The sequence below is a fragment of the Camarhynchus parvulus genome, chromosome 2 (genome assembly GCF_901933205.1).
Source record: "Camarhynchus parvulus chromosome 2, STF_HiC, whole genome shotgun sequence".
NCBI classification, from domain to species: domain Eukaryota; kingdom Metazoa; phylum Chordata; class Aves; order Passeriformes; family Thraupidae; genus Camarhynchus; species Camarhynchus parvulus.
In genome coordinates this window covers 4,206,270-4,230,736 of record NC_044572.1, presented here as the reverse complement: position 1 = coordinate 4,230,736, position 24,467 = coordinate 4,206,270, and the positions used below count along the sequence as shown (strand labels likewise).

Sequence of the window (24,467 nt, the reverse complement as noted above, 5' to 3'; positions counted from 1 at the left end):
AGTCAGGAAAGCCTCAGAGTTGCTTCTGATGGGCTTTTCTTCCTTCAGCTCTCCAGCCAAGACCAGCAGTTCTGCTGTGAAAAACTGCTCTGTGACTTGGGAATGTTTTCCTTGGCACTTGGTGTGAGTTACAGTTATTTTACAGCTTTTGCTGTCTCTAATTTTTTTTTTACCCTCCTCAGTTTAATCCTACCAGAAAACAGGGGATGCAGAAAACACACATGGGGATACCTCATTCAGGTTGTCCTTCTCAGTGAGGTGAATCCTGATGGAGAGGTGGGAGCTTCACCTGCCCTTGGGGAGAGGCAGGAATTGAGGTGTTGGGACCTTTTCCTGCAGCAGATTTGAGATTTCTCCTTAGCTGGGCACAGAGGTGGGCCAGGAATCCTGTGGAGTTGTCAAAAAGCAGAAAGATATTTGGGAAACTCCCACCTTTTGAAAGCCTGTTTTGAATCTCACACACCAAATGCTCCCGGTGTGGTAACAGCTGCGTGTTTGGCATTTTCTCTGCAGGGTTTGAGGTGAATCTTTGTCTTGGTTTGAAAAGACAGGTGTCTGCTAAGGAAGGCAGGAGCCTCCCTTGAAATGGAAAATGTAAACCCCCTCCCTCTGAATTATTATGATTTTGAAATTAAGGAGCTCTCAGGCAAAGATATGGGAATAGGAATACCAGTTCTTTAGTAGGAAAATTAAAAATACAATGCAACAGTACAAACAAAACAAAGCACTGCCAGAGTCAGACCATGCCCTGCCCGCTGTGTGTCAGGGGGTGGCACAGCCCCATCCCATGGGGGCTCAGCCCTCCTGCAGTGCCAGCTGTGCTGCTGCTGGAGCAGGGATCCTGCACAAGGGGGGAGTTTTCCTCTGCAGCTCCAGGGCTGCTGCAGATGGGCCTGGGCTCCCTCTGGCAATGCAGGGCAGCAGAAAGCTGCTCCTCTGGCAATGCAGGGGGCAAAGGCTGCTGTGCTGCTCCAGGCTCAGATTGGATCCAGGTAGGAATGCTTGGCTCCTCCCCTGGGCGCAGCATCTCCCCATGGGATGCTGGAATTGGATCAGCCCTGCAGGGACACTCAGTGGCCATGGACAGCAGAGATCTCCTGGAGGGAGGGTTGGCTGTGGCAGAGATAAAGAAAACTGCCCAGAGATCACTGCCCCACCTCTGACTGATGGGGATAGCATACACACCCCCAGCCAACTCTTTCAACCTAAGACAGTCTTCCACCTGATTCTGAATGCAGATGTTAATCTGGTCCTGGCAAGCAAAATATCCCCATTTCAGCAGAGACACAGATGGGGTATATGTGCCTGCTCCAGTGGTACACACACTGCTGTGCCAGTAAAACTGTCTGTGAGCAGCAAAACAACCGAGCTGAGTTTGATTGTTCAGATTGTTGATTCATTTCTGAACAACTGCTGAATAACACCACCCAAAAAGATGCTGATGTGTGAGTGACAGGGAAAAGCAATGTGATCCTCACTTGCTGAACAAGGGACCAGGAGTCTGGTGGGTTTGGTTTTTAATTGGCTCTGGCTGCCCAGCATTTCAGCTGGGGCCGCTGCAATCATTTCACAAGGAGCCTGTCCCACGTGAACCACAAACATCTTGTGGCTGGGAGCTCCTGTCACTGCAGAACCTGTGAGAAATCTGATTTATGGAAGGAGCTGTGGGGCTGCACAGGCGCAAGGCTTTCCTCCCAATCCCTGGGAGCACAGTGAGTTGGAGAGGCTGCAGATTGGAGCTGTTTGGTTTTTTACATCCCTGCCTTTACGAGTTCAGCAGGAGAGGGAACTGCGTGGTTCCTGAAGATTTATGATGTTGGCAGCTTTGAGAAAATGTTTTTATGTAACTTTTTTCTCTTTTTTTTGCTTTGCAAGCAACTTCCCACTGCTTGTCAGTGCTGAGCAAAGCAAGTATGTGCACATATTGAAAGGCTGTGCACACCAAGGAGGGGAAAACCATGAGGATGAGAGAGGCAGCTGCTGCAAACAGGTGAAGGTGAGCCTGGAGCACAGCACAAATGTGGAGGAATATTGCTGGGTGCAGATTTTTCTCAGGGAGTATGTAAAACATGCAAAATGAGTAATTTTATTAAACGGAGAAAATGCCCATCAGCAAAGCTGAAAGAAAACCTTCAAGCAAACTTAGTGCATGCTTGTGTTGAGCTGCTTTGTGCAGAGAATGCACCTTCATGCACAGGAGGCAGCTCAGGAGCAGTGAGATCATCACTCTCCTACTCCAAACCCTGGACTGAGTATTTTCCTTCTGCTGGAAGGTGTCCCTGCCCATGGCAGGGGCTGGAATGAGATGATCTGTAAGGTCCTTTCCAACCCACACCATTCTGTGCTTCAGTGGATCTGTGATATTTGCAGCAGATCTGCCAGAAATATGTCAAACAAGTTCATATACACTGAAAAACACACAAGAACGTGTGAGGGTATCTACAAAGTCAGTTGGGTCTGACGTATTTCCAACAGAAATCCACAGGTACAGCAGGTTTCAGATGTGCATTGAGTTGTGCAAACCTGTCAGTTTGTCATGGGGTTTTCTGCATTTTGGGGTTGCACATTCCAAGAAGAGCCCACACTGTGTGAGCTGCTCTATGGACAGGCACTGAGGGACCTGTCCACCCCAAAGGGGGAATTCTGTGATTCTGTGATTTGTGTTTGGGTTTTTTTTTCCAGAAACTTATTCAATCCTGTGGGAAATGCAAGCATAGAGAGCTCCCAGGGCCCTGAACATACAAACTCAGAGATGGAGATGGAGATGGACAGAGATACAGTGTTTGACCTAAGACCTTGGGGAAGGCTTGGAGCTTTGGAATACAATAGTGAAACAAACATGAAGAATAAAGACTGGTAGTTTAAGGAGAAACATGTTTTAAGCAAGTAGAAATATGTCTCATATACGAAAATAAATAGGTTAAGCAAGATAGTATTTAATTATACTTGTATAGAACTAGAAATTAATTATTAATTAATTATAGCTATTAATTATACTTCTATAGAACTATATATAGTTCTATTGGCTCCTCCCCTGGGCGGAGCATCTCCCCATGGGATGCTGGAATTGGATCAGCCCTGCAGGGACACTCAGTGGCCATGGACAGCAGAGATCTCCTGGAGGGAGGGTTGGCTGTGGAAGAGATACAGAAAACTGCCCCATGAACAGACAATAAAGTCCAACAATAGAACTTGTAGAGTTGATAAAAAGTAGAAGATACAGCAATAACTTTCTGTAGAGTTATGGTTGGATAGAAAAAGATACATTGCAGTAAATTGTGTAAAATGTAGCAATCAATTGGTTATGAATATTATAGTGAGCTTTGTGGAAGCAGCTGATTGGATAAGAAATTTATTAAAAACATTGTAATTAGAATTATAAGGGCTTCTGATGTGATGGCTTTGGATGTAACAACCTTACAGTCTCACCCTTCCTTGAGACTGATTTTGAACTATCTTTTAAATGCCTCTTTCTGTATCCTGAACACAATCCTTTTGTTAGAGAGAAGGATTCTTTAATCCTTAGACTCAATGACCTTTCTGAAGTACCTGAGCACAGGTGCCTGCTCAGGGCTCTGACCAACCTTCCCTGGTTGAAGATGTCCCTGCTGAGTGCAGGGGGTTGGACCAGATCACCTCTAAAGGTCCCTTCCATCCCAAATGATCCTGTGGATAATTTCACAGAGCTGAGCCAGTCCCTGCCTGGCTGCTGCACAGGGACACACAGAACCATGGCTGTAGCCATGATATTTTCTGAAAAATCCTTTCCTTAGGGTTTTTTCTCCTGAGAAGCTGAGAGGCCTCAGTAACAAAATGTAAACATTGATTATCTGCTGCTATGGAATGCAACAGGTGGGTCTGTGATTGGTCTCATGTTGTTGTTTCTAATTAATGGCCAATCACAGCCCAGCTGTCCGGACTGTCTTGGTCAGTCACAAGCCTTTGTTATCATTCTTTTTCTATTCTTAGCTAGCCTTCTGAGGGAATCCTTTCTTCTATTCTTTTAGTATAGTTTTAATATAATATATATAATAAAATACCAAATCAGCCTTCTGAAACATGGAGTCTACATTCTCGTCTCTTCCCTCATCCTCAGACCCCTGCAAACACCACCACAGCATGGCAACCTCAGATCTCCCCCAGAGCAGCTGGGCTGCCCTCAGATCCAGCTTTCCTGCCCTGCCAGGCAGCAGCAATCCCAGTTTCCCTCGTGGAGGGGATCCCTGCTGAGCCAGCATCCCCGGGCTGCCACTGCTGCTGATCCATTGGCCTCTGGCTGAACTGCTGGGCTGAGAGTCAGCAACCAGCAAAGGTCAGAGTGAGTCAAGCACCAAATCCCAGGCAGGACATGCAGGGTTTCTACTGTGGAAATGCACTTTCAGGCTGGCTGTGGCTGGCCAGGGCTGGGATGAGCCAGGTTAACCACTGATCCCAGCTCATTAGCAGCGTGCCAGTGATGAACCCAACCCTGCTGGACCCTGAGGACATCCCCCTGCTGCTCCCTGTGCCCTCACCAGCAGCACCCTGCAGTTTGTCATTGTGCCACCTGGGCAGGCTGCAGCACTCGTTTGACACGTGTCAATCAGCTGAGTGCAATTAATTGGCTCAGCCTCTGAGATGAGCCCTTGCAGAGGGGAGATGAGGCAGGAGGGTCATTTCACAGCCCTTGCACAGTGCTGAGCACACACAGCCCTCCTGGAGGCTGGCTGCCTCGTTAGCAGCTGGGAAACTCATTAAAGCTGGAGGAGTTCTCCTTCAAAGCTTTGGCCCCTCAGAGCACAAGGTCGCTACAGCACTGCTCTGTGGTAATTACACCAACCAGGATTTGCTTTCTCCTGCACTAATTAGCAAGTGGAGAAACTTAAGAAACCAATGTAGAACCCAACAGGATTGTCCGGGTGATCCATGTTTTTGGTTTAATTACGTATTTTCTCTTTTCCAAAAGTTATATTATCTCTTTTCCAAAAGTTTCTCCTGAGATGCTTCTTCCAGCTCTGTGGAAGACATACATGAGAAAAAGAATAAAGTGAATTAATCTGTGAAAATTTTAAGGACTTATGTGAAACTTTCTTTCACACTCGTGAACCTACAATATCCTTTCCATGTAGGGATACCCAGTACTCAGAGGACTGTAATCCCAAAATTGCTTTTTTTTCTCCCCATGGACTAAGAGAACAGCCTTGTGGTGGCTGTCTGCAGGAGTAGGTAGCAACGAAACCATGAGTCTGAGGGTGGTCAGAGCATGGCCTGTCCCTTCACAACTCCTCTCTGACCAGCCTCCTGCCCCACGCTGTCCTGAGTGACTCCATCTCTTCATTCAAAACTCATTTTCCACCCCAGAGCCGTTTGGGGTGGAAACACGACCTTGTCTCGCTGCAGAGCACATCCCCAGGGCTGTGATGCTCTGCTGGAAGCTGGAGCTGTGGATTCCACACGCCCTGCTCAGGCCCCAGTGTCGCAGACATATTTTATGAAAAATCCTTTCCTTAGGATTTTTCCTCCTGAGAAGCTGAGAGGCCTCAGGAACAAAATGTAAACATTGGTTATCTGCTGCTGTGGAATGCAACAGGTGCATCTGTGATTGGCCCATGTTGCTTGTTTCTAATTAATGGCCAATCACAGTGAGCTGGCTCGGACAGAGAGTCCAAGCCACAAGCCTTCGTTATCATTGTTTCTTTTTCTATTCTTAGCTAGCCTTCTGATGAAATCCTTTCTTCTATTCTTTTAGTGTAGTTTTAATGTAATATATATCATAAAATAATAAATCAAGCCTTCTGAAACATGGAGACAAATCCTTGTCTCTTCCCTCATCCTCAGACCCCTGTGAACAAGGTCATACCCCAATCCCCTGTCTGTCCTGCACATGTTCAGTGATGGAACCCAAACCCAACCCTAAATTCTGCATCCCAGTAACTGCAGCACATCTGGCTCCACTGCAAGCTGGAACTGGGCATTTACTGCAAAGGAGGAGGGGAAAAAAAAAGATTTAAATAGTGTCAGAGGGCAGCAATTAGCCCAGCTCCAAAGTCAGCTTACACTTGTCCCCCAGCCAGTTGGCACACACATGATCTATGGTGCTCAGCACTGCAAACATTTTCCTGGAAGAGCTTTGGAGAGTCTTGTTTCAAGCACTTGAGTGCTTGTAGTCGTTCATTTCCATAATGACTCACTGAACACGAGCAGCTTTGTTTTCCTCCTGCACAGTAAGTTATAAATCCAGAGAAATTTGATCCATTTTCTCCAAATGCACAGGGGGCCATGGACACACGTGTGCATGAGCACACACCCAGACACACACGTGCACAGACGCTGCCAGTGCAACAGACCCACCACCATTTTCCTGGCACTGATGAGCTGAGACTGTTCCTGCTGATCCAAGAGCTACATCTGAATCATCCCAGACTTGTGCCATAAATGATTGTTTTGTTGAAAGGGACACGCGGCTTTAAAAGGCGTCACAAAGTAAAGAGGAGAGTTTTCCCTAAAGAGAGTGACTTTATTCATCTTTGCCTTCCTGCCAGGAGACAGAAAAGGAAGAAGCTTTTTTGAAGAGAGGAGACATGAGCATGTTTCCAAAGCCCCTGAGGTGCACAGGGAAAAAAGGCAGCAACCAGACTTTGATCATGTTCATTCTTCTCTTGTCTCAGAGGCATGACTGACAATACCAGTGCTAGGAGGATGGCATAAAAATCCAGGTTGTAAGGCACCTCAGGAGTCTCCAGTCCAAACCCCCTACTACAGCAGGCTCAGAATGTTGCTCGGGGCTTTATCCATTTGGGTCTTGAAAAATCCTCAAAGAATCTCCCTACTCTCACTGGGAAACCTCTGCCACTGCTTAACTGTCTTTAGGAGGAAAAACTTCCTCCTTTCTCCATCTTATCTGGCCCTTTTTTGTTACAGTTTGCTTGTTCCTCCTGTCTCAAACCACTGTGAAGGGCTTGGGTCTGTCAGACACCTTGAAGTACTGGCAGGCTGTTGGTAGCTCCATCCAAAATCCTTTCCTCATTTTGAATCAGCTCCATTTGCATCTCTGCACATGGAGAGTGCTCCAGACCTGAGCATCTTGGTGTCCCTGTGGCTGACCTTGCTTTAGTTTATGAGTATCTCCTGTACTGGGGTCACCAAACTGGGCACAGCATCTAGCTGTGGTCTAAGGAGTGCAACGTAGAATAATAATTTCCTTCAAAACATCCCAGAGCTTTGCTGCCAGGTCACACACCTGGTTTGGGTTGATTTCAGCATCCATGAGCTCCCTGGGTGCTTTTCCACACTGCTGCTCCTCAGCCAAGTCCTCACCTTCAGGAGAGGCCAAGGAACTCCCCTTTGCTGCCCAAGACACCTGGGGAACATCTCAGCAGCTCTGCTCACAGGTATCCTGGATAATCACCAAACCATTAATTCACTATTAAAAGGCAAGATCAACATCACTCAGTACAAATTCAGAAATGTTTATTTGTTTTCTTGACATGAGGGTGTGTGGCTCACCTCCAGCATTTTTATCAAGGGCTACCCAGGGAAAATGGAAGTTCTTGCTTATCTGTTTTGCTCCCAGGTGTTTTCTCCTGGGCTGATTTCCAAAGAGCTAAACTCAACCAATTTCTGAGCATCCCATGCCTTGAGATGTCATCAGCAGCTATTCTGGCTAGTGTTCCCAGGAAAGGTGAGTATTCTGTCATCCAGCTTGGATGTGCCAAATGCTGTTGGTGACAGATGTTAGCTGTCCGCCTCTGGGACCAGACAGTGCAGCAGAGACAGGAGCAGCACCACTGCTGCCGGGAGAGTGAACTGTGAACTTCTTCCAAAGTCCTGCAGGTGAGAGCTTGCAGAGCTGAAAAGGATATTTTAATTTTCTTCAAGCTGCACAGTTTCCTTGGGCAGGTACCAAGTGCAGTGGGAGATCAGCCACCTGACTTACTAAGACACAAACCAAATTTAACTGTCTTCACTTATTTATTGTCTTAAATGTTCAGGGAATATTATTGTAAGTGAAACTAGGGACATTGCAGTAATAGCCTAAAACACTGGCACAAAGTGGGTGCCCTGGCACTGATATATGCCAGTGGCTCACTGAGGGAAATTGTAAAGGACCCCAGAGTTAACCATTAGTTCACTGCTTCAGCTGCCAAATTTCTTCTCTACTCAGACCTGCTCCATGTCTGGATGTCTGCTACAATCCTGGCAGCACCAATAACCTGCAGTTCTGACAGAATCTGCTGCACTGCAAATCCCTTTTTCATCCCAGCAGGGCCCAGAGCCAGAGCAAACACAGAGATACTCACTGTACATGTTTCTAACCTGTAGATGTGTCCCTCCCTTTAAACACAAGATGCCAGGGGCTGTGCATTGCTACTGTGAGGAATAAAAGCACTGACCCAGTCCTTGTCACCATCACATTTTCTGGAAAAATCCCCTTGCCAGGATTTCTCTCCTGGGAAGCTGAGAAGCCTCAGAAAAAAGGAAAACAATATTATCTGATTTGCTTCTCCTGTGTTTTGCTCATGTGGAATGTGTTTGGAGATTGTTTATCCAACAGGTGGTTGTTTGATTGGTCTCATGTGAATTGTTTTAACTTATTGGCCAATCAGGGCCAAGCTGTGTCAGGACTCTGGAAGGAGTCAGGAGTTTTTCATTATTATCTTTCAGCCTTCTGTCTCTATCCTTTCTGTATCCTTCAGTATAGTTTAGTATAGTATTCTTTAATATAATATAGCATCATAAAATAATAAATTAGCTTTCTAAGAACATGGAGTCAGATTCAACATTCCTCCTTTCATCAGGGGTCTCAGAAAATACAACAGGTCCTCTCTCATCGGGCACTCAAATCTCCTTCCTCCCTCTGTTTCCTTCCTCCCTCTGTTATCTCTTTGAGGCACATGAATCCAAATGAGTTAGGAGAGGGAAAAGTTACAAAATGTTGTTTATTTAAATTTGCTGTTCATTGCCAGCAAGCTCAAAGTTGAATATGACTGAGGTGAAAGGACAGACAACACCCCCCCTTCCCCCATAAGCAGGGGATTTATAACAACGTTTTCCAAAAGATTTTCCAGCCCCTGAAAACTAGAGCAACATAAATGTGGAGGTTTAAATCAAGCTCGTGCTGAAAAGTCCTATAAAACACCTGAAGAAAATTCAGAGTAAGCTTGATAAAAGTGGAAACAGCAATTACTCCAGCTCTGTTGAGATGCAGGTGATGGAGAATGTTATAACACAACATTTTTCTTACTGCTGTGGCAAAGCCCAGTGGAGAGAGTGCAGAGGGACAGGGATCCAGTATAAAACCATGAGCTGAGAAGGGAGGCAATTCTTCTTGCATTTAAATGCCCCCATGTCAGGATTTTATCACGAGGTTGTTCTTCTTCTTGGCTCACTATATCAAACAGGATTTCCTTCCCTGATTTTAGCTTCAAAACCACTCTCAAGACAAGTGTCCTCTTCCTTTCCAGAGTTAAAGAAAATGATGCCTGGTTTTATTGAAACCAACCCAGAGTAGTGTTTATTATTGAAAATATACAGTTTTCTTGAACATCACATAAAAAGCCTGGTAGATACAACTGCTCTAGTTCAAAATGCTCAATAGATACTTTTGTGCAGCATGTAGCATTATCCTTGGAACACAAACATCCTCTTCTCATCCTTATTATCTTTACAGTGCTTCCCTTTTGTGTTTTTTAAACCCAGAAGAGCTGTCCTTCCCCACCCTAATGCTCTGAGCTGCAAACAAACCACTTTCCAAAGGCTTTCCACTTACACTGTGCTTGGAAGCGTGGGGCTAAGAGGAATGAGAGTATTTTGTAGAGCTACGTAGAGCTACTCCTGTCCTTTGAAAATCTGTGTAAGAGCAGGGTATGGTGCTCACCAGGCAAAAATGCCCTGTGTGGAACAGTCCAGTGATGCCCTGACAATTCCCAGTCTGTCCAAGAGAGAAATGGGGAAGGCAGATAAATTCAGGCTTTTCACACCTTTTCACCATTCAGACACTCTTTTTCTTGCTGCCACAAGTTCTCAAATGAGAGTTTTGCACAGAAGAAACTTTTTTACAAAGAAAACAAGAGAGGGATGGGCTATTATACACCAAAACTGTTGAAATCATTGGGAATCAATGTACAGGGTGAGACGGGCAACGTGTTCAAAACAGTTTGTTCACCGCAATACGAAAAGGGGTATAAAAACAAAAAAAATGAAAGGAAGGTGAAAAAAAATTTGAATATTCCTGCCAGCGTGCTATTCTAGACTTCACATTGTGAACTTCCGCAGGATGCAGTCAGGGTCAAACCTGTTCCTTCTTTGAATCTGTTTTACCACCACCAACTCCAAGAGGCTTTTTCCTGGTTGCCTCCAAGCAGCATCGCGGACGTGGGAGACGAAACAGGTCGGGCCCCTCATTGGAAAGAGATCAGTGGGGCCAAAGGAGCAGAGTTTGCAGTTTGCAGGAAGGGCCTCTGGGGTGGGAGTGGAGACAGGAGAGCTCTGAAGGCCACAGGGTGGTGGTGGTGGTGGTGGTGGTGGTAGGTCAGACGGCCGCGGTCTGTTTGATGCTGTGGAAGCTGATGCGCGTGGGGGACGTGGGGATGGACATGGCCCGAGCCACGCGCACCCGCAGCGAGTGGTGGTCCTGCCAGCGGTGCCACCTCTTCCTGGCAGCAGAACGCACCTGGGGAGGAACACAGGGGACAACGTCAAGGCACAATTTCAGGTGTAAAGGGAGGCTGGGCAGTGCTGGGACAAGCGAGTGAAAAACAGGAGAAAAGAATCCTAAATCTCAAACAGTGGGAGGGAAGGCTTGAAATTGTCACAGGTGGTGCCTTAAGCTTTTAAAGGGGGGAATGATGCCTTAAGTTTTAGCTTTCATATTTTCCAGATTCTGTACTGCGTTGGTGTGTAACTCTGAACTTCATATGAAGTGTTAGCAAGTTCTCCTCACAGTTCAGTCAGACAAAACAATCCTTTTCCAGCCCCAGAACCAAGGACACTGCTGCAGCTTTGGGCCCAAAAAGTACAAACAACAGTGAATTGAGGAGAGCAAACTGGGAGGATGGGACTGCATAACCTGAAGCTGTAATTGGACAATTAACCCCAATGTGGAAATGGACCAAAACTTATAAAAAGTGTGAAAACTCATGACCCAACATCCATCCTGGGTTCCTCTTGAGTCCATCTTGGGTAGAGCCACAGCCCACCTCTTGTACTGCCCAAGGTGTATCCTTTGAAGGTCTTTTAATAAATCCCTACTTTATTCCTTTAACTCTGTCTAGCCTCTGTTTCAGGTCAGCCTCTCAAGGCATCACAGGGACTGATTCAGATGCCTGAACAGGAGCATCTAATTCACTGATGTTCTCTTGAGTACTTGACTCAGGGAAAAAACATTTTACACACCTCATGTCTCATATCTGGTATCTTAAAAACCTCAGAGCATTTCCAACAAGTCTAAACATTCACAACTGAACTAAGCCCTCAGGATGGGTGGACCTGTCCAAGACCTGATGGAATTCTTGGAGAGCCCATCCCAGGGGCCCCTGCTGCCCTTGGATGTGAAGAAGCACAGGGGATCTAACCAAGCTCTGGAACACCTGCCCCAGCCCTGTGAGCACCTCCAGCAGGCAGTGGAAGTTGCTCCACATCAGCAGAAGGTCATCCTCAAGCAGGTGCTGACCAATAGGTCAAATGAACCTTGAATTTTAGTGTATTTTTTTATTTTTTTGCATGGAGCGTAGAGAGAACCCAGGAGCTCTAGCTCAAATATATACATATACAAGCAAGAGAAAAACAGGAGAAAGGAACCCTAAACCTCAAACACAGTGGGAGGGAAGGTCTGAAATACTCCTAAAATAGACCAAATCCCTTCCAAATCCCTGGCAGGGAAGACTCAAAGTCAGAACCTGGCATGAAGCATTTGGACCAATTTCTGGATATTTTTGTTGATATCTGCTTACTGTAGAGAGGAAGTCAATTCAAACCCATAACCCAGGGAGATAAATAAGCCTACAAAATTAGGTGAGAGGAATCTGGGCCCAGCTTCCTGGAGAGGCAAAAGCCTGGACTGTTCATGACACTTGGAGAGGATGCTGATGTCCTGCTGCCAACCTGGAATCTGGTGAACTTTGGAAGAAGCACTGTTACATAAAACTATATCAAGCCAGAGCCTCCTTTACCAAAACTGTATTTTTTTACAAAGAGGGGTTGTAAATAATATAATATAGACACTACACCTCAACTGCTGACCTATAGATCTCCTCCTGACCAAGAGGGAACCAGTCAGTGTGATCAAAGGGGATGATTCATCTCCTTCTAAAGCGGGTGTCCAAAATAGACCAGATATTTGTGGTCAGATGAAAAATACCTATTTCCTTTAATTGGTTATAAAATGAGTCTAGACAACAAGCTCTATTTAAGATGTCTGGATTATAAATTTAGGTAAATTCAGACAATATTGTTATCTAATCATGGATATTTTTCAGTCTTTATCATGTACTTATTTTCTCTGCATCCCCCAAAAGTAAAGGATTGTTTTAAGCCCCATTTTACCGCAGACAAGGGGAACTTTGGGTATTATCAGCAGTGATGCTGTTGTGGAGGAGACCACAAAGTCATCAGCTGCCATGGCAGCTGCACAAGGCCTGGGAGGAGCTTTCAGAGGCTGGGAAGCCCATCCTGGCACAGGTTCTCAGCTCTCAGCACCTGCGTGAGGCCAATCCAAGCCACCCTGGGCATGTCTGTCACCACCACAGGTGCTGCAGGGGAGGTGGAGTTGAAAAAAAAATTGCCCAAAGATGAAGAATCTCTGCTTTTCTTCATTTCTTTGAGAGCTTGGGGACTGTCTGCAGGGGCTCTGTGAGGTCTGCTCAAAACACAAGGAACACACACAGTCTCCAGCCCCACTTCAGAGCAGCTCAAATGTCCTTTCTAAGGGTGCTCAGATGAGTTGAAGAGCTCCAGGACTGGAGGTGTTTCCAATCCAAACCATACCCTGTCAGTTTTAGGTGTCCCAGATGAACAGGGTGAAGGCCCCATGGTTAAAATATAGAAAAGTTCACAAGGAGGACACAGAAAAGGGGAAACTGCTCTCCTTCTCTTGGCTGGTTTCAATTGTCCCATTTCTGGGTGAGCTTTCAGAGCCCTGGGCTGTAGCACTGCTTGTGAGAAACTGTGAGCAGACAATCTGTCACAGACATCTTTTATGGAAAATCCTTTCCTTAGGCTTTTTTCTCCTGAGAAGCTGAGAGGCCTTAGGAACAAAATGCAAACAATAATTACCTGCTGCTGTGGAATGCAACAGGTACATCTGTGATTGGTCTCATGTGGTTGTTTCTAATTAATGGCCAATCACAGTCCAGCTGGCTCGGACAGAGAGTCTGAGACACAAGCTTTTGTTATCATTCTTTCTTTTTCTGTTCTTAGCTAGCCTTCTGATGAAATCCTTTCTTCTATTCTTTTAGTATAGTTTTAATATAGTATGTATAATAAATCAGCCTCCTGAATCATGGAGTCAGATCCTCATCTCTTCCCTCATCCTCGGACCCCTGTGAATGCAGTCACACAATCCCCTCCCAGCACAGCTTTGTCCATGGAATACTGCAGGTTTATGAGCACCAGCCTGGAAAACACTTTTGCAATTGCCTCTTTGGTGCCTTTTCAGAGGAATCCTCAACCTGGCAATGTGGCTTTTCCATCAGAGCCCTTCTAGATGCAGACACTGGGCAAATCAGAGCAGAGGATTTAATTCTTTGGTTGGGTTCTCAGCTATCTGTGATCTGTGCTACTGCCATGGTTGACATGGTGGTTTTAGGTCATAGCTTGGACTCGGTCATCTCAGAAGTCTTTTCCACCCTAATTGATGCTGTGCTTCTGTGATTTAGGACAAGCAGCTGCAGATTTCTAAGGTAAGGTGAGGAGAAAGCCACTCTGGGTTTCTTCTAATTTTGAATCAATGATTTGTTTCAATATAAATAATGTTTTTTACACTTAGTAAGGGTCAGAACCTAATGAAACAAAGAATATGATGGAATAGAACTGGAGACAGAGAAAACACCCAATAAAAGGGGAATTAAAGACAGCACTGCCAGGAAGAGCATGATCATCGTGAATGATTTGGAGATGAGAATGAGAACAATGTGGCTAAACAACAGTGCAGAGGATTTCTGGAAGTGCCTCTCATTATGGAGCAGCAGCTTCAACACTTCTCCACCAGTTTCATGATGGGGTTTGATCAGGTTATAAAATGAGCTGAATGGCACAGTTATATGAAATAGCAGAGTCAGGATGGATGGACTCAATCACAAACTGCAGCAGCCTGGACTGCTGACCACCATCCCCTTCTCCCTAGACTGACCTCCCTGGCTCACTGAGCCCTCCTGGGAAAACAGGAGGAGCACTGGAAAGCTGTGCCATGGTGTTGTACTTGGGAATTCACTGTTGGCAAACCTACCATGGTTCCACCTGCAGTGGCAGAGGGATCCTTGCCCCTGATTCTGGATGGGAAGGAGGATATAAAGCACACCCAGAGGCAAATCCATGTGCCGGAGTCCATGTAAGGGGGGAGTCACCTCCCCTGACAGACTCACACCTACTCTTGGCCAATTATCACAGAATCACTGAATGGTGTGGGCTGGAAGAGACCTTAAAGTTCATTTTTTTCCAGGTTGTTCCAAGCCCCATCCAATTATTGAATCCATTATTTATGCTTCCAGTACAGACAGTGGAGAAACAGAGACAATCCCCCTGAGGATGGCACTCAGACCTGTGGAATGAAACACTCCTTGCTCCTGTGGGTACAAACCCAGCCTAACTGAATGCTTAAACCAGACAAGTGGTTTAAGTAACACATGAAGTGTCAGACCACTGTCATGGGAAATTGTCCCATGAAGACCTGAGATGCAGAGCGAAGTTGCTTCTTGAATGCTCCTTTCTCCCCAGATGTCACCAAATGCTGAGACACTGTTAGAAAAAAATTTTCTCCTTTCTTCTGCAGTGAAATTTTGTGGGTTGTTTTTTTGTTGTTGTTTGGGTTTTTTTTTTTTTTTTGCTGGGTTTTGTTTGTTTGTTTTTGTTGTTGTTGTGGGATTTTTTTTTCCTGAGGAACCAGTGTGAAGAGATACTTACTCAGCCAGTGAAGCCAGATTAGATTTATCATTTGTGCTTCAAGCCAACCAAGTCAAAAAGAGCCACCTGGAGATAAAGATGTGAGTCTAAACAAGCAGTTGGCTTTTGTGATATGGTTTGAGATAGGATAAAAAAAAAAAACCAACAAAAATGCTGTCTTCTTGTACAGCTGGAGCCATTCCTAATGGACTGGGCACACAGAAATGGGCTCTGCAATTTCAAGGGTGATGGCAAAGCATTTTTTAATGACAGAATAATTAACTGCAATTAGTATGTGACCAGAGTGCAAGCAGAGAAGGTTAAGGCCAAATTTATATCTTGTACTTGAACTCAGAAACAAGATGCTAGGTTAACTTTAGGTAAGAAAAGAAAAAAACTGGCTGTGGCAAAAAGACACCAAAAAAAGCAATAGCACAGTGGAAGAGTAAAAGAAAAAGAGAATGCAAAATATCAACTATCAAACGTGGTTGTTAATCTCTGTAAGAGCAGCCTTCTCTATTTATTAAGCATTTCTGGAGTCAGGACCATGTCCCAGAGTCACCATTAGCACATTTATGACCTGAAATTGCCCAAGGATGCTCCAGGCTGTCATCAGTGGTTAGAGCTCCACAAGGAGTCCTGGGAACACAAATTATCAGCCTCACCTCTGTGAACTTTAGTTGCTTGAGAGGACCAAAATTTCCCCTGCTCTGAGCACAGAGGAAGGTGCCTGTGTTGACCCTTGGTCTTTTTTCTTGCAAAAGGTCCTCTTTCAGAATTACCCTTTTCAGCTCTTTCTGCTATGTCTAAAGTCAATAATCCCAGTTTCTGAGCTGTGGTCAAATCAGGTTTGCCAACATTATTTGTGCCTACAGAGTGTGGGCACTGCTTTGGAACAGTCAAGAGAAAGGATTTGGATAATGGGATGAAAGGAAAGCAGTGGGTGACTTTTTCTCTACTGACTGGATCACCTAACCAGGGGATCTGTCAAACTTGCAGATCATATTAAATAAAAAATACTGTTAAAAACATCTCTTCCCCCTCCTCCACAGCAGAATAACAAAAAGAATGAAAGAGATGGAGAGAAGGATGAAAACATTTAGAGAAGGTTTTCTGTTGACAAAACAGACAGCAACTTTGTGCTCTATTACCTGTGCTGGACACTGGCTGCTGGCTACTTTCTTGCAGCCGTAAACTGCAAGAAATTGCATTTGCAAGAAACTGAAAGAAACTGCATTTCAACTAGAAATGAGCTGAGAAAAGAGCCTTGAGTAGCATTAAAAATCAGATTTTGGAAGAAATGTCATGCATCATTAGGAGAGAGGAAGAAGTTTTGATCCACTTACACAGAACAAAGGGGCCCATTCACCTGGGTCTTTGTGACATAATAATAAATATACTAAATAAACATATTTTTATTATTAAGTATATTTACTAAATAATAATAGTATATATACTAAATAATAATATACTAAAATATAATATATATATAATATACAAATTATCTATAATGTATAAGATGATATATATTAAATAAGATATGTTTATATTAAATTATATATATACATAAAATTATTTATATATATAATAATATACTAAAATATAATAGTTATGTAGGTGCCTGGTAAGAAGAGTGGGAATAAATGAGCTGCCACAGCAATGGAAGCTGGAATTAAGGCTATTGGGATGTCACCATCCTCTGGCCCCAGGTGACATCTCTCACCTGGAAGTGTCAACAAGTGAGGGCCAGAAGGACAGCAGGTCCTCTCTTGTTAGAACCCTAACTGCTAAAAATTGTAACCTTTCTGTACTAACAAACATTAATCCCCCAAAAGAACACTACATTTAACCTAAAGCCGTAGAGAAAACTTCAAAAATTAAATAATAAAACTGAAATTTTAAGTGTGTAGGTTAAATAAAAGTTTATCATATCACATAATAAAAAATTTAAACTTTAAAATTTTAAAATATAATAATATATAAAAAAATAAAACTTTTAAAACAGAAACTAATCCTTTTTCTTCACCTTCTTCATGAGTTTAAGTAGTATTATATAATTAAATAAAAAATTCTGTATTACAAACCACGAGTAATTAATTATAAAGTTAAAAATAAAAATAATTTAAATATAATTTCTTAAGTAAACAATTTCTCTTTAAAAAATGTTATTAAAAAAGATACAACTCCATTTTTAAATTATTAAAGTGCTATAGAACTCACAGCTTATAAAACTATAATCTAAATAAAAACTAATAAATCCAATCAAAAAAATACCGTCTCACACATTGAATACCAACATTAACACAAAAAAATTACATCTATATCTATATCTATATCTAATATATATCTGTATCTATATCTATATCTATATCTATATCTATATCTATATCTATATCTATATCTATATCTATATCTATATCTATATCTATATCTATATCTATATCTATATCTATATCTATATCTATATCTATATCTATATCTATATCTATATCTATATCTATATCTATATTGATATCTATATCTATCTCAACACTCTCTGTCTGTAGAACAGTCACAGAATACCAGAATGGTTTGGGTTGGAAGGGATCGTAAAAATAATTTCATTCCACTCCTTCCACCATCCCAGGTTGCTCCAAGCCCTGTCCATCCTGGCCTTGGACACTTCCAGGGATCCAGGAGCAGCCACAGCTTCTCTGGGCACCTGTGCCAGGGCCTCCCCACCCTCCCAGAGAGAATTTCTTCCTCACATCTCATCTGTGTATTCATGGTGTTCAGTAGTCTGTGACTGATTAAGTTCTTGCTCTGCTCAAATGCCACGTTTTATTCCCAGAAATCCTGATAAGAAGGCAAATTAATTAAATGAGTAAGGTTTACATTGATCTCGATGGGCTTTAAAAAAGACTGATTTTTTTTTTCTCTGAAAACAGGTTGCAGTGGTGAATTCAACAACTTCCACCTACATCTAAACACCTTTTTTGCTGTGTTCCAGATCCTTGTGCTGCAGTTGGAGGTGACTGGAGAATAACTTTGGACTTTCATTCTGCAAATTGTGGAAGGCTGATGAATTTTGAATGGATCTTTTTGCAAGCTACAGATGAACAAGAGGGACTTTCAAACAATGTCCAGACCAGCAAAATGGATCTTTAAATTTCAAGGCCTTGGTCTCACTGTGCCGGACTCTGCAGTGCAATTAATTTTCATGAGATTTTTGAAGTCCTGGCCTCTCCCTGTAGAGACTCAGTAAGACCTAAGGTATTGGCAACACCTCATCCAAAAGAGACAATTAAAATAGGTCTCATTTGTGTGAATCACTGCCCATAACTGAAGCTGAAGGAGAGAAGCTCAGCTGGTTCTGTGCATGTATTAGGTATTTAAGATTTGAGGGGTGGGAAAATTCCATCCATTAATTAACAGAACTTAAATAAATTTAAGGTGATGCCTTAAATGGTACTTTAAGAGTTTTCCAAATGTTCAGGGTGTTCCTTGTGCTGGTGTTTGCAGGGTCCCCAGGACGAGGGAAGAGATGAGAATCTTGACTCCATGTTTCAGAAGGCTGATTTATTACTTTATGATATATATTAAAAGAAAATGATATATTAAAACTATACTAAAAGAAAGAGAAAGGAGACATCAGAAGGCTAGCAAAGAAAGGAATTATATTAAAATCTTGATTTTAAGATTTTAATAGAGCTGGACCTGTGATTGGTCATTAATTAAAAACAACCACATGAGACCAATCAAAGATGCACATGCCACATTCCACAGCAGCATTATTGTTTACACAGCAGATAATTATTGTTTACATTTCGTTTCTGAGGCCTCTCAGCTTCTCAGGAGAAAAAATCCTGGCAAAAGGATTTTTCAGAAAATATGTCTGTGACCGTTCCTCAGGGAGGAGGGATGGCAAATGCTGTATTTAATAGCAAATGTTGTGTTGGTCAAACCTCTCCAGGTCCTTGGAAGGATTAAGCACAGAATGATTTGAGGCAAAGAAGCAGAGTGGCCTCAGCACAGAGACCCCTGGGCTGACAGACCTGTGGATCTCCAGGCGAGGAGTTCTGATGCTCCCAGAGACAGGAGTGTCTTTATCCATGTTTTATAAATCAAATTCATCACTGAGCAACTGCACCTGTGCAAGGCTCCCACAGACCCAGCCCCTCAGGCCAAGGGTGCTCATGTTCCCATCACACAAATATTGAACTGAACATCCCCATGAAGATGCCATTATCAGGGTTTAATCCTCCTGAGCTCAGGAAGGGATGTAGTCAAAACAACCTGCAAGGCTCAAAGAAAACAAAAACAAAGCTTGGGCACAATGTTGGGTTTGATTCAACAGGTACTTTATATCACATCACTATTTATGTAATTGTTATGGGGTTTTTTTCTGCCTAAAATAATTATCCTGCTTAACTGGTCTGCAATCCTTTTTTTTTAATTCTTTTGTTTTTCCCAGGGTCTTTGGCAGCAATTCTTCACAATCTGGGGATATTTTCACAGCACCTGCCAGCCTGGGATGTCAAAGTTTATTTGCAAGACCACAGCAGTGCAATTTTGGTATCATAAATGACAGTTCAAGAAGCTGCAATAATTCTGACTAGCCATAAAGATTTGCCACACATTTTTGTGTGGAAACAAATGCTGCTCCTTTCTGCTGGGCCACAAAGGACCAGAACTGCCCACAGCAGAGGGGTGCACCCAGCCCACCCCAAGCCCCTCTGGTTTTGTTGTGGGGTGCTCTGGAGTCACCCTCACATCTGCAGTGGTGTAATGAGGAGGAAAATGGGATGGGGAAGGACCCTCAGGGCAAAGGGAATTAAGCTTTAGCCCTCTAGTCGACCTCCATATTTGTATTTATTCACAGATTTTAAGGAATGCTTAATGCACCTCCTTTGGGCTTGGGATGAATAATGTGGAGCCTGCCTGGGCTGATGGGCAGGGGATGAGAAACCATTTCAGGGCTGACTCAGAGCTGGCAGTTCTAATGAACAGCCTCCCAAGATGATCAGAGCAAAGCAAGCCACTTTGAGCTTAATAGATTTTGAAAGACAGATGATGCTTGGCTAAAGGGTCAACAGAAAAAAAAATTAAACATATTTATCTTTGCCTTGCACCTTGTTGTGAGAATAATTTACAGTGGCATCTGATCTATTCCTCTCTGATGATGTTTTCTCTCCAAGCCAGCTAATTGCATTTTAAATGTCAATTCATGGATGATTATTGATATTGGTCAGATAATACTGAGTCTGAGTCCTGAGCTAAGAATTCAGCTCTAAAAGGATGTTTCCAGACTCAGGTCTGGCTGGTTATGTATCCAGCCAGGATATGGATAGAAATGAAGGACAGGCACTTTATTATGGACACAGAACTCATGAATTACAGAATAATTAAGATATTCTATAATTATTCTATAACTCATGAATTATAGAATAATTATAGAATAATTATTTATAGAATAAATAATTAGGATGTCCCTTAATTATTCCATAATTATTCTATAATAATTATAGAATAATTAAGGGACATCAGAAGGCCTCTGGTCCTGTGCCATGATCAGAGCACATCCAGCACAGTGGTTTTATCCAGTTTTGAAATTATGTCAGGATCTTATCAAGTCATTTTGAGCACAAACAAGGACAGGGATCTCAAAACACCTTTGAGCCCCTCTTCCAGTGCTTAAACATCCTCACTATTATATTTTTCTTCCCTGTTTAATCAGGATTTGCCTTGCTCCCTTCATTCAGCTTCAGAGTGGAGCTTGTTCCTCCCTGAGTAGCCCCTCATCAAGCACCATCCCTTTGTAGATGAAGTCAAAGGTAGAAGAGAAATGCTGGGAGTGCTGTGCCCATCTTCCCCTGTGCACACTGACAGTTTGGTCAGAGAGAGAAACAGAAAAACTTTCCCTGGAATTGTTCTGGGGAGTTTTGAGAAGGCTGAGAGAAAGAATTAAAACAATCTTGCAGCAGGTGTTTTGGACAGTTGTTTTCTCCTAAGATGTTCACCAAAGGGTGTTTCCTTAATTAGCCAATCATGTCAGGGGTGGTGATTAAGAACCACTCAGGTTCTGGGTGAATGATGAATGATGTTGGTTACAAATATTGTGAGATTGTAATGAAGGAGCCTTTTGCCTCTGAGAATGTCTGGAGTCAAGTGTCACCTTTCTTCCCATTCCTGACCCAACAGTGACAGTCCCCTGAGCAGAAGGTGCTCACTAAAAAACTGAAAGAAAAACTGACCTGCAGTGAAAAGGGTCCAGCAGGATCTGTGTGGGAATTCATTCCTCCAGCCCAGTTTCACACCATTCACAGAATCACTGCATGGCCTGGCTTGGAAGGAACATTAAACCTCATCCAATCCCACCCCTGCCATGGCAGAGACACCTTCCACTGTCCCAGGTTGCTCCAAGCCCCATCCAGCCTGGCCTTGGGCACTTCCAGGGATCCAGGGGCAGCCACAGCTGCTCTGGGCACCCTGTGCCAGGGTCTTACCATCCTTACAGGGAAGAATTTCCTCCTAATATCCCATTTAAACCTGCCTGTGACGGTTGTCACAAGGGTTCTCGGGTGAAGGAAGAGACGAGATTCTTGACTCCATTATCAGAAGGCTTGATTTATTATTCTATGATATATACATATGCTATAACTATACTAAAAAGAAAAAGCAGGAGAGCTTTTCAGAAGCTGCTGCTAAGCCAAGAATAGAAAAGTAAAGAATGATAACAAAGGAGCTCTCTCCGACTCTGTCTGAGAGAACTCCTGGATTGGCCACTAACTAAAAACATCCAAGATGAGCCAATCCAGATGGACCTGTTGCATTCCACAGCAGCAGATAACCTATTGTTTACATCTTGTTGCTGAACTTCTCAGCTTCAGCAGGAAAAATCCTGAGAGAGGATTTTTCATAAAAGAAATGTCAGTGACACCTGCCTTCTTTCAGTTTGAAGCCATTCCCCCTTCTCCTGTCACTACATGCTCTTTTAGTAAACTCTATCTATCCTTGTTCCAAAAATCTCCACCCTAAACCCTTTTTTTAAAATCCAGGGTTACCTGAAATGAAATTCAGTCTTGTGATCTGTGAGTTGACTGAAAAAATTTTGAGGAGCATCTTGTTTTTTTTTGCAGTCATTGAAACAGAAGTTCACAAGCTGCATTCACTCCTCTGAAGTGGCATTCAACATAAGTGCATACAGATTTTTCATTATGCCAATTTTCATAACACCTCAATTTCTCAGAAACCTCTCATTGTCAATTTTCTTGGAAGTCCAGAGATGCTCTTTTCCACTTGGATCAAATGCAATTTGCATATTTTTGCCCTCTAGTGTTTCTCTCTGTCCAAAAAAATGTGTTTTTTCCCCTAAAATCTCTAAACAAATTAATGAGTCAAGTGCCAACGGCCCTTGTGCCCACCCATGGCACACACACTTCATTCAAAACAGCTTCAGACCTTTTCAGAAGCAATAAAACATAAAAAGCTGCAAACTTTTAATCTAAACTGCTTCTCCTCTGTGGATTTGCTGCAATAATTTCTCTGTAAGGCTTGGAAAGAGGGAAGGGAACAGAGCTGGGGAAGGGTCTGGAACACAAATCTGATGAGGGAGCTGGGAAAGGGGCTCAGCCTGGAGAAAAGGAGGCTCAGGGGGGACCTTGTGGCTCTGCAGAGCTCCTGACAGGAGGGGACAGTCAGGGGGATTGGGCTCTGCTCCCACGTCAGAAACAACAGGACAAGAGGAAATGGCCTCAAATTGCAGCAGGGGAGGTTTAGATTGGATATTTGGAAGAATTTCTTCACTGAAAGGGTGGTCAGGCATTGAAAGGGGCTGACAGACAAAGTGGTGGAATGCCCATCCCTGGAAGTGTTCAAAAGCTGTGGATGGGGACATGGTTTGGTGGGGGCTTGGCAGTGTGTGGTGAATGGTTGAACTTGATTATCTCAGATTGGTTCTTTGATTTACTGATTTTTTACCTTCAGCTGAGGGGCCTGACAGCCTCTCTCACTGCAGCCAAAGAAGCCTGAAATTATTTCAGCTTCACAGTCCAGGAGCTGTGTGTAGCACTGTGTTCCGTGGAAATGAGGGCAGGGGAGGTGGCTGCATGCCCAGGTCAAATGCCCACTCAAAAATGAAGGAAATAAAATCAGACTGTTTGAAATTCTTTGCATGGACTGAATTTTAAAGCTTCCCTTTTTCCCTCCAGTGCTGCCACATTTATGAGACCAAATCCCTGAAAATCAGGACATTTTATGGTGGTATCAGGGGTTACCAAGGTGTTACTTCTGGTTAGATCTCAAGGTATGTTTGTTTAAATCAATGGAAGTTACAGAGGAAAAACTCTCAGCTGTTTCATTTTCCAAACTTCACAGACAGAACTCTGACAAAGGGACAGGAACTTCACAAACAGAATCCCTGAATCCCAAAATATCTCAGCTTGGAAGGGATCCATTAGGATCACTGAGTCCAACCCTTGCCAACTCTGTAGGCAAACTCTTCTCTGGAGCAGCCTCTCACATCCTCAGTGTTTCTAAGATGCTGATTTTGATTTTTAAACCCAGTTTTAGTTGTACAGAGGTTTTGAAGCTTCACAAACTGCACTGCTCAGATATTGTGGGGACTGGACTGGGGGTACAGCATAAAGCTACCAGAGCCAGCAGAATTTTCCTCTTTATTTTTCAGTTCATGCATGTTTGTCAGGACACATGGTTCCATTTCCTGTGGCTCTATCAAAGTGCAGCCTTAAGTAATATTTCTGCCATTTACTCAGATTCCAGTAACTGCTATTAATGCTTTCCCTGTACCCAAACCAAGTGATTTTCACATCAGATTGAGAAATAGTCTCAACATTTACTAAATCTCACCGTAAAATCTCTACGTGCACTTTAAAACACAAGCAGCAAATTCATTGCACAATTTCCTCTCCTCATAAGGGACTGGGGTTAATTGTAGCCTCTCCTTATTCTGAGAACATTAAAATCCAGCACAACTGTGCAAAGGCTGCATCCAATTCCAGCCCTGACAGGGAAGGAATTTTGCAGGGGTCCCTCAGTGGCTGCTGAAAACAACATCACCTCTGTTCCTTTAGTTCCTACTATTCTCCTTCTTCTTGATGAGAAAACTCAGTGAAATCACACACTCAGCCTCAGGAAAAAACCCAAATCAGGGTTTTTAATGTGGTTTTCTAGGAAGTAGAACATCCCTACAGCCGTTCTTTCACACCTGAGGAACCCACAATGGTGTTTCCTCTGTCTTCTACTAAATGCAGCAGCTTTTAGTCTAATAGCAAAAGAAAACACATAAACTGTGAAGGGATAAGCCCCCCACACATGAAGCACTCATTGAAGATCTTATTAAGGGACTTTTGGGTTTTTTTTTGAGGGGTATCCATAATTTTTGAGCTCTACTA

The 24,467-nt window shown here is 43.4% G+C and overlaps 1 protein-coding gene across 3 annotated transcripts in view; it reads right to left on the bottom strand.

The window, feature by feature from the left end:
* Positions 1 to 8,900: 8,900 nt before the first annotated feature.
* Positions 8,901 to 24,467, bottom strand: part of CRHR2 (corticotropin releasing hormone receptor 2) — a 152,810-nt gene continuing 137,243 nt past the window's right edge. For all 3 annotated transcript variants that reach the window (XM_030971050.1, XM_030971052.1, XM_030971051.1), the window contains one exon: positions 8,901 to 10,651. In XM_030971050.1, coding sequence (XP_030826910.1) covers positions 10,511 to 10,651 — 141 coding nt within the window. In that variant the 3' untranslated portion in view covers positions 8,901 to 10,510. The remainder of the gene's footprint in view (positions 10,652 to 24,467) is intronic.